General features: G+C 43.4%; 1 protein-coding gene across 2 annotated transcripts; it reads left to right on the top strand.

The window, feature by feature from the left end:
• The first annotated feature begins 660 nt into the window (after positions 1–660).
• LOC127007416 (uncharacterized) lies at positions 661–12,791 on the top strand. 2 transcript variants are annotated; one of them, XM_050878410.1, is made up of 7 exons: positions 661–796; positions 8,020–8,149; positions 8,489–8,916; positions 9,176–9,326; positions 9,868–10,032; positions 11,079–11,191; positions 11,407–12,791. In XM_050878410.1, exons 1-7 carry the CDS (start codon positions 794–796, stop codon positions 11,812–11,814), a joined length of 1,398 nt encoding a protein of 465 aa, XP_050734367.1. In that variant the 5' UTR covers positions 661–793; the 3' UTR covers positions 11,815–12,791. The 2 variants fall into 2 exon arrangements, with proteins under 2 accessions (XP_050734367.1, XP_050734366.1); XM_050878409.1 differs by lacking the exon at positions 661–796 and adding an exon at positions 5,696–5,902.
• The last annotated feature ends 2,899 nt before the right edge of the window (positions 12,792–15,690 follow it).

The following is a 15,690-nucleotide window of genomic DNA, read 5'->3' as shown; positions in this document are numbered from 1 at the left end:
CTCCTCCTTTTCCTCCTCCCTCCTTCCTCCTCCTTTTCTCCTGCCTCCACTCCCTCCCTCCCTCTCTTCATTCCCATTTCTTTTCTTCGTTCTCCAACGGTCATCACCTTCCTTTCGTTTTTTTTGTTTTTGTTTTTTTTGTTTCGATGTAAAAAATATTGAGATTGGCCTTTTTTTTCTTCTTCTTTCTTTCTCATCCGCCTCCTCTTTCCCGTCTTTCTTCAGTTCGTGTGTTTATTTTTAGTGTCCGCTGTCACGTCTCAGATTCTTATTTTTCTTTTTTTTTTATATATCGTGGGAGTTTTCTCTGTTTCATTAATTTGTCGTTTCCTGCGTCACTGGCCTCATTCCGTTACCAATTCCCTTTTTTAATATCATTTTGTTATTGGCGTTGCTGTTGACATTGTTACGGTTGATCTTTTTCCTTTTCTTCTTCTTGTTAGTATTATTATGTTTTATCATTATCATAAGTGGTTTTTTTCTTGCACAATCATTATCAACAGCAGTAATAGCAGCATAATTACCATCATCATCATCAGTAACTTTAGCAACAGTATAATAGTAGTAATAGCGTTGTAGTATCGTAGTATAAAGTAGTAGTTATTTTTTACCCTGGCGCAATGACTGACTGCCTTGACGGAATTAACAGGCGGAGTGACTGGATGCAAGTCTCTCCCCGTTCCGGATTAACACAAAAACGCATAACTGCACCACACCAGGAAGGAGGCGAGGAGGCGACAGCTGCCATCTCCACCTCCACCACCACCACCACATCACCGGAGACGCAGCCACCATGGTAAGTCCCGACGGTCCGCTGGCTATGTCCACTCCCTCGGTACCTCCCTCCTCCCCTCCCTCCGCGCGCACCTCAGCTTGGCCCACCTGGAGGCAGTAGGCACCGCTTCTTGTGAGTTTTGGGTCGCCGTGTGGGGAAAGAGAGAGAGAGGGAGAGAAGAAGAGAGTATAGAGAAGGAAAACGGAGAAGGACTTGGAAGGGGTGATGGCAAAGAGAGATGGTGGTCGTAGTGTTAGTATAATGAGTAGGGGTGATGAAAGAGGGAGAGAAAGCGAGTGGAAAGGGCAATGGAAGATAGAGAAAGGGTGTGGTATAAGTAAAGAGGTGATGGGAGCGGGGGAGAAAAAGGGAGGTAGAAAGCAAGGCAAGATAGGAACGAGGAGGGTTGGGTGTTGTCGAGGTGGCCGGGCGAGAGGGTGACGGTGGCCTAATGACGGTCTTTCGTGTTTCGTCTCGGTCCGCCGGTCTCTCTAATGTGTTTGTTGGCTTGCGCTTTAATGGGGTTTACTTTTGGGTCCTCCTCAGCGCCGTGGATGAGCATCGTGTTGATATTCTGCTTTTATAACAGAACCTAAAGATTTGCATGTCATTATTTGGCATGCCACGAGTCTGCCTGCGGAGGAGGAGGAGGAGGAGGAGGAAGAGGAGGAGAAAGTAGGAACAAGAAACAGGCAGAGGAGAGCATGAGGAAGAGGAAGAGGGAAAGAATTAAAGAAAAGAAATAAAAGAAGTGATATTAAAGGAGAGCAAGTAAGAGATAGAGGAGTAAGAAGAGGTGGAATGGAGGAAAAATAGCATCTGGAGGAGGAAAAGCAGCTCAAAATCAGATGAGGAGGTGGCGGAAAGATGCGGAATTAAAAGCGCGAGGCGGAGGTTAGGTTAGCGGTCCATGGCAGTGGCGAGGGAGTAGAAGCAGAGGATGGATCGACAAGTAGGTGGGAAGCAAAGAAAGGAGGTTATGGCTGCCTGGTGAAGTGGATGGTCTTGGTGGAGGAGAAGGATGTGGGAGAGGATGTGTGTATTTTTGGACATGGAAGAAAGGGGGAAGGTTGAGGGGGCAGGAGTGATGGTCTTGGTGGAGGGAAAGGATGTGGGGTAGGGGGAGACGGGCACAAGAGGGGGGATATGTGTCTTTGTGAACAGGGAGGGAAAAGGAAAGGGGGGTGAGGAGAGGGGAGGCAGCTGCGGTGAATTTCGACGGAATAATATAATGCGTGGATGCTGTTTACCCCAACCTCATCCGTCCTCTTCCCCACAAAGCTTCCTCAGATTGTCCTTAACTCAAAATCTTATTATTCCATCTTTCACTAAATCAGCTTCCTCTAAATTAAGCTTCGTAGTTGCTGTACCCATATTCTCTAAGTGTGTGTAGTCTCTCGTATGTCTTTGTGTGAAGTCTGGGCATCCGGTGTAGGGAGTTCCCCTTACGACACTCCTTGATAAAATATTGTCAAGGGCCCTTCTTATCAACTCGTTTCCTCTAACTGAGTATCCTGAACCTCTGGGTATAGTCAGCCGTAGTGTTGCTTTTCTTGTTATGTTGTATTGTAGCTTTATTTTAATGCTAACTACTCTTTAGAATTTGATAACTGCATGTCTGTCTCCACCACTCCCTCCTCACAGCCTCGTTACACAGTACTCGTATGTTATTCAGCTTTTTAATACATGACTTTATCAGTTTCTTCAAAGTTCATCTATCTCACGGGAAAACTCTGTAGCCATGCACCTTCCCTCTCCTGCAGTTCCTCCTTTCTGCTATTTAAACCCTATTCAGAACCTCTCAGACCATAAAAATAAGATAATTGCTCCTTCTCCGTAAAACTATAAATGATACAATAAAACAACATCTGCTTTAGAGGGAATCAGCCTTAAGCTATTTTAATGTTTGCTGAGTTTGATCATTTTCACGACTCACTAAATCCCGGCTTCAAATATATGATGTGGGAGTAGTGTGTCGGCGTGTGTGTGTGTGTGTGTGTGTGTGTGTGTCCCTCGTCAACTGTTTACGCCTTGAACGCACTACAATATAATCCCATTGCCTTCTATGCCGATGAAAAGGCTGATGACGATGATGATGATGACGATGTTGAAGCAGATGACGACGATGATGACGATGATGATGATGATGGAAACGAGAGATTTATGCACAGTTATTAGAAATTACCATTATTCTCCAGCACCTCATTAAAGAAAATCAATTACGTACCCTCTCGACGCTAATAAGAAAGAGCAAAAAAAAATAGGAGTGGTGTTGCGGAAAGGGAGCGATTATTTTTTTAAGTTACTGCGCAGAATGGAAGCGAAAAACTATAACGTATCAGGCGACAAAGATAAAAGTGTGTGTGTGTGTGTGTGTGTGTGGGGTGAGAGAGAGAGAGAGAGAGAGAGAGAGAGAGAGAGAGAGAGACTTGCAACATTTCTATATAGCCACAGAACCAACCAACCGAGTGACAAACAGACAGACAAACCGTCACCATCAAGCTACACCTCCGCTGATCCGTCTTGCAGAATCGTGACGAGACAAGGGAACACACACGAGACACAAGACACACCTCCTATACTTCCTCCTTCATTTTGTCCTTCCTGCATTCTTCCTTCCTTCCTTCGTTTCGTCCTTCCTGCATTCTTCCTCCCTTCCTTCATTTCGTCCTTCCTGCATTCTTCCTCCCTTCCTGCATTCCCTTTCCTCCTTACCAACACATATTTCATCACATTCGCGGTCACTCAGACATCGACGTCTATTATAACACTTCTTTCTTCATCCCTTTAGCCCCTTCATTTATATACTAATTCCTTACTGAACCATCTATCAGTCACTAACTCCTCCCTTTCTTTCTTCCTTCCTGCCTCCCTCACTCTCTTACATACAGATACATCACATACGCAGTCACTAATAGACAAAATAACACCTCTTTCTCGGTCATTGCAACCCCCTTGTTCTTATACTGAGCCTCTGCCGTCCATTAAACACTCGTAACACCTGTTCCTAGTTCCGTGCCGTTCCCAGTTTATCTTCGCGAACCATCCGTCTTGGGCGTGACTCCTCTGTAACACTGCGTCGGCATCAATCAGAATGTAACAATACGTAGTTGGATCCGTTCCGTTCCACCGAGGAAACGTCACCAGGGAAAGCAGGGAAAGGTGAAAGTGAGGAAATGCAGGAGGAGCAAAATTGGGGCGGGTCCGTTTGTGTGTGTGTGTGTGTGTGTGTGTGTGTGTGTGTGTGGCGGAAAGGACGATGGCTGTAGGGTACACAGGGAAGGAGGAAGCGTTGTTGGTCTGGCGTGGGCGGGGTGGAGAAGGAAAAGGGATAAGGAAGAGTGGGGTGCGGAGAGGGAAGGGGTGTTGGTGGGGGGGGCTTAAGGGGTTTTGGGAGGGTTGAAGAGATAAAGCAGGACCTGACTTAATTAACTCGTGATACACACATACACACACACACACACACACACACACACACCTTTTATTATCTCTCAAGAACAAAAAACATGAGAAAAAGTAACCGTGAGAAACGAGTGAGGTGAGATGAGGTGAGACCAAAGATGAGGTGATTCCCTTGAGCCCCAGAACCTTCATGAATCCTCCCTTTCTTTTCCTCCTTCCCCTCCCCTAAATGCCACACCGACACCCTCCGGAGGCAGCCTGAGGTGCGCCCAGCTCCGCCACTTTGTCTACAGAAAAGCAAAATCCTCATGTGTTCGCTCAGGGGCGGTGCACATGTGTGTGTTTGCAGTGTATACACCTGTGGCCATGACCAGAAACAGCGCTCGGGGTGTGTGTGCACAGCTGCTTGCCTGTGTGTGTGTGTGTGTGTGTGTGTGTGTGTGTGTGTGTGTGCTCTTTCATAAGAACATAAGAATATAGGGAGACTGCAAGAGGCCTAATGGCCTACACAAGGCAGCTCCAGATTCCCCCCCCCCCTTTCGATAATATAAAGAACGTTTTATAGTTATTTTATTGTTACTGATTTTATCAAGTATTACTTTCACCATCTAAATATCAATATATATATATATATATATATATATATATATATATATATATATATATATATATATATATATATATATATATATATATATATATATATATATATATATATATATATATATATATATATATATATATATATTACAAACAATGAACGATGAACTATACAAAGGCTATCTGACGTTTTAATTTATAATTCAAAGCTCCATATCACATAATTCTTGAAATAAATCACTGGTGGTCGTGTCACCCAGTTCACGTTGAATCACCTCCATCAATACGTATTGAGTACAGATTTTTTTTAACTCCCCACACCGTAAATCTCAGCCGTCCACACCTGGTGGCGCCCCCCCTCATGTGTGTCCTTTCTCCGTAGGCCTTATTTATCTACATAGTGCTCATCCCTCCTGTTATTCAGGCTTGGGACAAATATAGTATACTATTTTACGACTCTACATGATAGTAAAACGGCTGGAGTTACCACGGTGGTGCTAATGACAGTGTTAGTGATGGTCCGTGATGATAGCAGTAATAGGGGGCATTAATAACAAAGAGACTGTGACAAACAACGGCGGTGCTTTCTATATCTGGCTCACGCTACGTTCGAAAAACTAAGAGAAAGTTGGACGAGCCGGCAACAGTACTCGCGACGCGGAGATTCAACGTGTCAGTAGATTTCGTTTTATCTCATACCGTTTCCTCTTTCTCCGTTAATATCACACATCTCCCTTGGTAAGCTATGAGGAGTCCAACACCACAAGAAACAAAATATAAGCCGTTTACACCCCTAGCATTTAAATGATACCTATGCGTTTGAGTTATGTTATATGGAAGCTGGCTATATCGACTCTGTGCGTGAACGAAAGCCAAAGAGCTGCTCACGTCGCTTTCCCCAAACACGCTGACTTCGAAAGCGTGGCGGTGCAGAAGCAAGGTGGACGTGGTGCTGTGTGGATGTGTGCGGCGGCTGGCTTGGTGCTCGTGCTTGGTGGCTCTCTGCTGTTTGTCTCATCGTGTGTCTTTACTGAATAGAAAAGAGCTCCAACCAACTTGACATCAGTTGGAAGGGTTACTCCATCACTACTTCTCACAACTTCAAACTCGCCAAGACAAGTAAAGGTGAGCGCTTTCTTTGTTGGTGAAAGTTTATTAGTCACGTGAATCTGCTTTCAGTTTGAAGCTTTGCAGAAGGTAGTTGTGGTGTGGAAAGTAGATCAGGACTGGAATTATTGAGCATCGTTCTTACCGGTTTTCAGCAATTAAACGTTTATCTGACTTTTAAGAGGAAATATTTTACAATCTTACCCATGGACTTTAATGTAATGTAATGGATTTAAATTAGAAAAGTATAGATTTAGGAGGGAAATAGGCAAGCATAGGTTTAGTAATAGGGTGGTGGAGGAATGGAATAGACTCAGCAATCACATATTGAGTGCTGGGACGATAGCTTGTTTTAAGAGTAGACTTGATAGCTACATGGACGAGGATGACAGGTGGTAGTGGGGGGGAATCTGGAGCTGCCTTGTGTAGGCCATTATACCTCTTGCAGTCTCCCTATGTTCTTGTGACGTAAAAATAGTCTCCATTCCTGCTCATTATTCCAGCATCATTTATATATATATATATATATATATATATATATATATATATATATATATATATATATATATATATATATATATATATATATATATATATAGAGAGAGAGAGAGAGAGAGAGAGAGAGAGAGAGAGAGAGAGAGAGAGAGAGAGAGAGAGAGAGAGATTTTCTTGCTGTACAGGTGACCCGTTGGAGAGTCAACCCTTTATACCGGCACAACCTGTGTGTGTGTGTGTGTGTGTGTGTGTGTGTGTGAGAGAGAGAGAGAGAGAGAGAAGAGAGAAGAGCATCCTACCCTTACAGCATTGGGTGCGCCCCATTTCCTAAGACGCATTTCCTATATACTCGTCACATCTACAACTTAGGAGTTTTATGAATATTGACATTTAATATAAGGATAGAGCATAGTTCCTACACAATCCATCGTTACAATTCCTACAGGGTTATAGTCACATTTAATACACCACGATAGGCAGCGAGTCAATTTTCTTACAAAGCTCCAGTCATAGTTCTGGTAAAGCAATTCGGTCATGCTGGCCTTAGGTTCAGATTGGTGGTGTCAGACTGTCAGTTCCATTTTTCACAAAACGTGTACCGAAAAATTCAGAAACTGGGGCCATCTCAACTGGTCATACGTAAACAAGAAAAGATCATGACTCGTGTTGACGTGATCAAATTATGTACCGGATGCACGACGCTGTTAACTCTTTGTTGTAAGAAAATCTCAACGTTAACAATAATTTCCGGGCACAGACCACTGTATTCAAAGCCTTCACCACAGACGACTGGATTTAAATGACTTTCAGTTTTAAAAATTACCTAACACTGAAAAGGAAGGTGTGTGAATAGGAAGGGAGGAGCGAGAGGAGGAGGACCCAAGAAGCGATACAAAGCGTTACAGGTCAAAAGAAGATGATGGAAAAGTCACTCCGGAACGGCTTCCTGTCTTTGATTTTGCTCGTGGAACAAATAACGATGCCGAGTCATATCACAGCAGACTGAAGGCCATTGCCGCTAGCACAAGACGAACAACTTCACTTTCTTAACACATTTGAATAATCTAATGTATAGTAGACTTTATTAGGACAGTGTGCGTCTGGATCAAGGAGACTATAATCTCCTTCGTCTGGATGAAGGCTTGGAGGTCACTCGTAATGTTGAGCGCATGCAGAACTTCAAAGACCAATTTCAGAATGGAACATTGTAGACTACACATTGACGCAATACATCAGTGCTGTCGTTTACACGCTTGATACCTCCGTTTCATTATTCAGTTTCTTGGGGACATTTCTGATGAGAGTGAGGATGAGCAGCCGGGACCTGACAACAATGGAGATGTTCCTCCCGAACCAAGACTAGTTTTGTGTAGGAAATATGACGGACCAAGTGTAAGAAAAGTGGCATTACTCCATTTTTTGTAGCTGCGTAGCCCCCTTGGCTGTATATCATTGGTAGGTAACAAGGAGTCACTGTGACTGGTCTCTGTACACCTGTGCGTCAAGCCCCGTCACAGGTGTTGTCCCGCCCACGGCGCAGGTATAGGGTCATGATGTCAGGGCCACACGATCACTACCAGGGACTCGGCCCCATCCTGAAAATCAGTTGAATAATGACCTCCCCCCCTTCCACCCCCCAGGTTGACGACAAGATGGTGCTGGGCATGTCGCCGCTGGTCACCTCGGCGCTCCGCCTCGTGGTGATCGCCACGCTGTACGCCGCCAACCTTGCCGCCCTCTGCCGCGCCTTCAGGCTGCCCAAGTTCTCAGGTAAGGGGAGGCCAGGGGAGAGAGGAACATCGCACCAAGGCGCAATTTATACATTACTTTACTTTCTAAATTATCTGATTCGTTAGACGAGTCTGTTCACCAATACTGCACACAACAAAACAGCTTATTTTATCGGGGGATTAACATTTAAAAAAAAAAAATAGGAAACTTTTGATTGATTGTTATTATTTAATTGGGTAGCCAGTATTAATTGATACTAGCTACTGAATGTAAAATTTTACATTGTATTCAAATAATCGAATTATGTTTTATCTGAGCACACTTCCGGTTTGCCCTTCACTCAATACGACAGTTGCCTAACACCTGTTCCTCGTGCAGGCCTGTTGTCCTACCGGCGAGTCACCATCCTCACCATCCTGATGCTCAACCTTGTGTACTTGACCGTCATCTGGGCGCCCTTCACCATCACCACCTTCAAGCACAACCTGCAAGAGCGCAGGCCGGAGGGCATGGAGCGAGTGGTGCCTTCGTCGCCAGGCATTAGCGAATACATAGTCAGACGTGACCCCGATCTCCTGCTGGAATCACGGTTTGATAGAATGGTGATGGAAGAGACTTTGTTTGACGCAGGATATTACAATCCTCAAGAACTCCCTACTGGATTTCCTCAACCTACTACAAGCCCTCAGAGCGACCTCGGGGAATCCCTAAAGAGCTGGATTACTGGCGTCCAGGACCTTATCACCTCGTCCTTCACTTACAGCCTCGTCCTGACGCTCCTCGTGGAGAAGATCATGAAGGAGAAGGTAGGTCCTTATGGTGCCAGGATAAGAGCACACCACTACGTGCCCATAACTATGCATGAAAACCTTATCATTGCAGTGATATTTCAGTGTTGATTAGTTTCAATGATGACCATGAATTATCAGCAGATTAACATTTGTAACATGTATCATGATTTAATCTAGTATTTTAGGGACAGAGTGAATATTTAAAAGCATATAGGGTTAGAACAATTACTATTCATAATCTCTTTGCCTCAGCCTCATGCCTTTTTATTTCCAGAGACTGGTGGTCGGGCTGCTACAGGCGTCCCTCGGTGCCCTGCTTCTGGTGGTGACGCCCGTGCCCCTGACCCTATCCTTGCGGGCCCTGGCCAATACCACTGACATGTTTGCCCTACACACCCCGGAGATCAAGAGTGGCTATACCTTGTGTAAGTATCTCTTGATAATTCTCTCTCTCTCTCTCTCTCTCTCTCTCTCTCTCTCTCTCTCTCTCTCTCTCTCTCTCTCTCTCTCTCTCTCTCTCTCTCTCTCTCTCTCTCTCTCTCTCTCTCTCTCTCTCTCTCTCTCTCTCTCTCTCTCTCTCTCTCTCTCTTGATATAGTCATGAGGGCTGCATCCCTGTATCAGTATCAGCCTTTTGGTGGTTTCAAAGTATATTAGTCGAGGGATTCATCTTGGTTTAGTATCAGCCTTCTATTTCTGCATAAGATTGGAACATTTTTTCTTTCTATTTTGTTGTATCCGTTACTTGGGAAATATGTAGACACTATAAATTAATTCATTGATGGCAGGAATTTGGGGATGAGTATTTATATTATGCAGTTGTAGTGGTCATAAAATTATCTACATGTGTTGGGCACCTAACATTACTAGAGGTCATGAAATGTATGTTGGCATTAATATCCTTTGTTTTGAGAGGCACGGAGGAGATGTACATACTTTGAATGTTACCTTGCCCCTACCTCAACAGACAGCATCATTTGCGACGTGCACGTCACCGAGGCCTACGTGGTGGGCCTCTTCCTGGAGCTGACCATGGTGCTGCTGGTGGTTGTCGTGGTGGCGGTCATAACGACTCGACGATACAAGTTCCGCCAGGAGAAAGAGAGTGATATTTGTCCACGGGCTGAGGATGGTAATCCGCATTATATTATCTCAGTGAAATAATTATTGTTCCTTGCAGAAGACATGATGGCATGATCCATAGAAGGGAGTTCCTCTCAAGTCTGCTTCCAGTGGGTTTTTCTGTAGGTTGGCACTCTGGAGCAGTGGCTTTCAACATTCTTTCACTTGCGACTTATCCCAAAATTTTGAAACCCACCACTCCAAGTAACTGCAGCCTTGCAAAGGGATGTGGGAGAGATGACTGTAGTCTGTTGTGCTATAATGGAGGCTGCCTTGTTCTTTGGTTTCTGGTGGCACATTCCATTCTCCAAACACCTCCCTTATCCTGCATAGGTCGAGCATTCACACTTAAGGTAACAATTTTGACTTGGGAGGGATACCTGTAGTTCTTTGTACCATAACAGGTAGGATTACATACCCTGCAGCTTTCAGCAGTATGTTTTGTTTGCCATCCCATCATTTGCATAAGTCAAGCATGTACTGTCCATTCTCCCAGCCCAGGATCCAATGATCCTCTGTGTTGCCTGTGTACACAGTGAAGGATTCCACCATCCCTCCTAGCAAGAAATTTACCTTTACTGGCCCTCTGGGCTTCATGCAATGTCCATTGACTCCGCATAGCCCGTGTGACATCTGGAAACTGCCATTGCTTGCCTGAATCCAACTTCACTAGGGTTCTCTCTGACCCCATGTTAATGACCAAGGCATTACTCATCCTTTCTGTTCACATCACTGTTCACAGCACTGATCTGACACTTGACTTCCATCATCGTGTCTTGTTGCCCCAGGCTCATCAGCATTTCCTCTTTGTCTGCTTTTTCCTCCATGGTGCTGACCTAATCAATGACTTCCTTTAGTGTGTCCTATTGGTGCTCAAGGCATATAGGCATTTCCTTTTTCTTTGTTCAGTCAGTTGGTATTATTTGCAGATATGTTTACTCATCACAGTCAACAGAAAAAAAAATATTGCCATGACAAGCAGAGAGAACACTACTAAGAGCTTAAAATTCATTAGTTTCCCTCAGCCACCCTCTTACACTTCATTTTGCCACACAGATCCGTTTCGAGTGGAGGACTTGGCATGCAATTTTGTTCTGTGGACGGGCGCTGGCTGGGCATGGCCTGTCAAGCCTCTCGTCATCATCGTCCTCTTCCTCATTCATGGACCGGTAAGTGACCAGTGCATTGTTTTCTTGATTTCCCTAATGGCAGTCAATATATTATGATTTTTCACCACATTTAGGATTAAAAAAAGTTGTCTTAAGCGGCTACATAATAAATTTCCTTGGCACCATTGTTTGGGATAAAGGACATCTCAGAAGCAGTGTTACTCTCTTGTTAAAAACTTATTCCAGCCAGCTAAGGGAATGTCTGTCTGTTTCAGCACTGGAACAATGCTATTTGCTGGCTGTCCAATATGGCAGTGGCTATCCCTGTGGCCTTCATGCCATTAGCAGTGTTCCTTGCCCGGGCCACGGAGCCTGACACCTCCAGCCACACCTTCAAGAATAGTGATGGAAGTGTTCAAGATGCAGTGGAAGAAGACAGTGCACAGATTCCTGACAAAACTGATGTTTATCTTCAGTGTTCTGCCCTTCAGGATGTAAGTTTGGCATCAGCAGATAGTTCAGTTCCTATCCCAGTCACACACAAGGAGACTGTAGGGAAGAGAAGTCAGCTCAGAGAGAATCTGAAGTTTTATCTTGGTGCAGATATTTTTAAGAGTAAGGGCAAGAAGGAAGATGAAGTTTGCATTTTAAGTAACCAAGATGGAAATGAGTCAATAGTGTAAAGTTGCAATGAAATCCCAAAGTAAGAAACAGAGGCCAAATATGAGGCTTATGATTTTCCTTTTATCAGATTTGGACCAGATACTGTGACTATATCAAGGTCCCTGATTATTTTATCTAGGTTTAAGCTACAAACTATTATATCCCTAAAAATATTGAATTGCACTAATATGTTGATAAGAATAGCAAAGCAACACAATTGGGAGTGTAAGCAAGGCAAACATATCTGATTACATGAACTTGCAAACAAGACAAAAAGCAAAGCAGGTTAGGCCCAAGCACAACAACACACATTCCACTCTGGACCACTGCATAAACCCATCCCTCAACAGCAGGTAAACCAGATCAAGCAGATAAACATAGTACAACCAGATACGCAGCACTTGTCAGGGAGCACCAGAAACACTTAACCCTTGCTCTCCAACCACCACCACCACACCCTGTCTGCTGCCACACTCACCCTGTATGTTGGTTTTGTGCTTGAGGGGGGAGTGACAGGGTGGTGTCATGGTTTGAAGTGGAATATGTGTACATTACCATGCATGCGTGGGATTTTATTGAATGTACATTATCATATATTCTGGAACTAGACTACCAGAAGTATATTTACAACTTATTGATAGAATCATTATAGGACACATTCCTATGCATACCTCATAATATTGGGTTTCACCTGCACAGAGTTCCTTAAAGCTGTGATCTTCAGATAGTGTTCTTGACTGTGATGGAAAGTACACAATACCATAATGTTATTGGATGAGTAACCTTCACTGGGCATCCCTGTTGAATTTACACGTTTTGATCTCAGCCAGTTGAGTACATTTGACAAGTAGGGGTAGAGTATGAGTATATGAATAATATATATGGATGTATTCAAAGGTGTGTGTGTGTGTGTGTTTGGGATGTATATCTTTTGTTAAAGTTTTGATCCTACATGAAGAATTATATAGTGAGATACACAAATAAAGGAAGCCATTAACCTCATTATTATTTTTAAGGCTAGTAGTTACCTTCGAGGGAGATGCTTTGAACATTTTGGTGATTTTAGAAACTCATTTGCCATATATATTTAAGGGTAACATTAACCCGGTAGCAGCGGGGATCATGTTTCTTAATGGTCCCTCTAAGCGAGAAAAATTAGAAAAAATCACCCCTCACACAAACCATTTCATAATATATATCAAAGCATCTGTGATCAGATTATGCTTCATCCATTTTGGGGGGTTGATATCATGGCACAAATTTGGCCCATCGCTGCTACACGGTAAAGCCACAAATTTGGCCCGTCACTGCTACCGGGTTAACTAGGGTTGATCATTGCAAGAAAATATTTGTCAAATTGTAGGTTGGGGCCAAGTGATAATCATGGATGTAGCATTGCCTGGGTCGGACTGAGTTCTGCTGACAGATTACTATTTCTTCACCCTCATTGTGTAGTGGTTAGGACAAATGTCTATAATTCAAGAGGTCCGTGGCTTGAGTCCTGGTGGCTTTTCTTTTCCCTTACTGGACTGGACTGGCTCTGAATATCTCCATGTCTTCAGCCACACACCATCTCCAGTTCTTCATTGGTCTTCCAGCTGGTCTTCCTTCTACCTCCTCTTCTGCAGCTCTTCTGAGTACATAGCCTTCCTCTCTCCTCTTGTTGTTCCCTTACCATCTCAGTCTTTGCCTCTTCAGCACACTCAACGTCCTCCACACCACACCTCATCACCTCGTTTCATACTCTAGCTTCCCATTTCACATGCCCCATATATCTCACCATTCTGTTGTCACTACTCCTTAACGTCCTCCAATTTTTTTATTTGTTGATCATGTCTGCTCCATCCATCAGTACTGGCCTCACATGCATAGTAGATATTTATCCTCCCCAACTCGAGGTCTAGCGAGTGGATCTGAGATGCTAACTGTAAACCATGACCCCATTGCAGGGACTAGGTGCAGATGTAATTATATACATGTGTCTGCTTTTAGCAAAATGGGACAAAATTTGTTGTTAGTATTTGCATTCTGTGAACCGACCAGTCTGGTTTATAGGTTCATACACCAAACCTCCATGTGTACCCCCTTCACGCTGCTGTCTCAAGATTACCCATTCTGTGCATGAGCAAGGTTTGTGAGAAGTAAAGCTTTAAGTAATTGACAAACAACCCACTAGAAGATTTATAGCGAGAAGTAAGTTGAGGACAGGAGGTAATTAAGTAAATTCATTTCAGTATATCAGATCAGTCCTCGGAAAGCATGAGAGTATGGAAGTAGAGACACGAAAACGAGCCATGTATATATGATTGCTAACATGTGCATATAAGAAATTGACATAAAGCAGCAGTCCAAGTTCAGGGAAACCTGTGGAACGAGGAAAAATGAGTTCTTCCTTCTATCAGCAATAATCCTGAAACTATAAGTGAAAAGCTTATAAAACTTGATCAACTACTAATTTCATGTATTTCCTTATACCCGAATGAAATACATACATACGAGGAAACTCAAAATGATAATCATCTAAAGAGGCATATTTAGAACGGAACCTGCTCGATGGTAAGACCGAAAATGGGTAGTAAATGGTTTGGATTGTCAAGCTTGAGAGGCGACACGGCGGGAGATTGGAAAGATTCGGTTTGACACTCCACAAAAAGAATAAATTTGATCACAGTGAAGTACATAGTGAACTGTTCAGATGTAACAGGAGGCCACGGTAAGAAATTGCGGAAGGCGATCGAGGCATTTGAGTCGAAGCAGCTTTTTTTTTTTTCCCCTATAGTTGCATAGACATGAAATTACCCTGAAAAGGATCGATGGCCAAAATTTTTCGTGAATTCAAAATCAAACTGGATACTCTATAGCAGTACGTGGTTCCCAAACATTTTTACATTATGCCCCCTAAATTAAGATCAATACATATATATTATATGTATTGATTCAAACACTGTTACTTCGTGTGTGTGTGTGTGTGTGTATTTATTTCTTTGCAGACCTGAAATTTTTGGCAAACGGAATCACGCCCCCGTTGTATCCAGTTCACTCTAAAGTAAATATACATACTCCCCAAAATAGCGATATTTCAACGGTGTGGCAGCTGGGGCTTCAAGAGGGGCCAGGCACGATCTTCATTGCGTACTGTCGTCTTTTAAATGGGTAACTTGCTTCCTGCTCTCTGTAGTAACTCCTCCACACGCTTGCTTAGATAGGAACGCGTATTCTGAGTGTCTTATCGTAATTTTGAGGCCTATTTTTCTTCAGCTGCTCAGATACAGTAGGAGGAAAGTTAATTAACTCCACGTACTCTATCGCAACTCATCCATTAGTTTGAAGGTGCGTGTGGATAGATAAACCCTTCCTCTATCTATCCAAATACAGTCAAACACCAGAGTCACTATAGCAACTGAGAAAAATGGAAAAATGTTACAACTTCCAGTCAAAACGGAGACTTTAACAGATTTCTGGTCGTGTGGTGTTTGTTTTTTGCTTGTTTCCTCACTTGTTATTGAGCTTAGAAACAAACGCAAGGTACATGTGGAGGGAACAACCTTTCCTCTATCTATTCAAACATGACCAAACAGAAGACATCCAAAAACAACCGAGAAAAAAGGGAAAATGTTCAGGAAGGAAAAGTTTATCAGAATGAATTAGTCTGGGGCTGCAGATCACATTCAGATAGGAGAGAAAACGCTAATTAAGGAGAGACTCAAAGAAACATGGTAAGCACGAGAAGGGGCGGCATCGTTTTCACCCCTCACAGTAACTATTTCTAAAGGCCGTAAAGGAGATTAATCTGGTTTTCATGAGTGTTTTTTCACGTTCATGGTACAGAAGAAGGGTCAAACTACTACCAGGGTCATTAAACTACCCCTGGAAATGTCCCAAAGCTCCTACGAAAG

This window comes from Eriocheir sinensis, chromosome 35, assembly GCF_024679095.1.
Source record: "Eriocheir sinensis breed Jianghai 21 chromosome 35, ASM2467909v1, whole genome shotgun sequence".
Lineage (NCBI taxonomy): Eukaryota > Metazoa > Arthropoda > Malacostraca > Decapoda > Varunidae > Eriocheir > Eriocheir sinensis.
The sequence above is the reverse complement of the archived record's forward strand: the minus strand, read 5'-3'. Positions and strand labels throughout refer to the sequence as shown.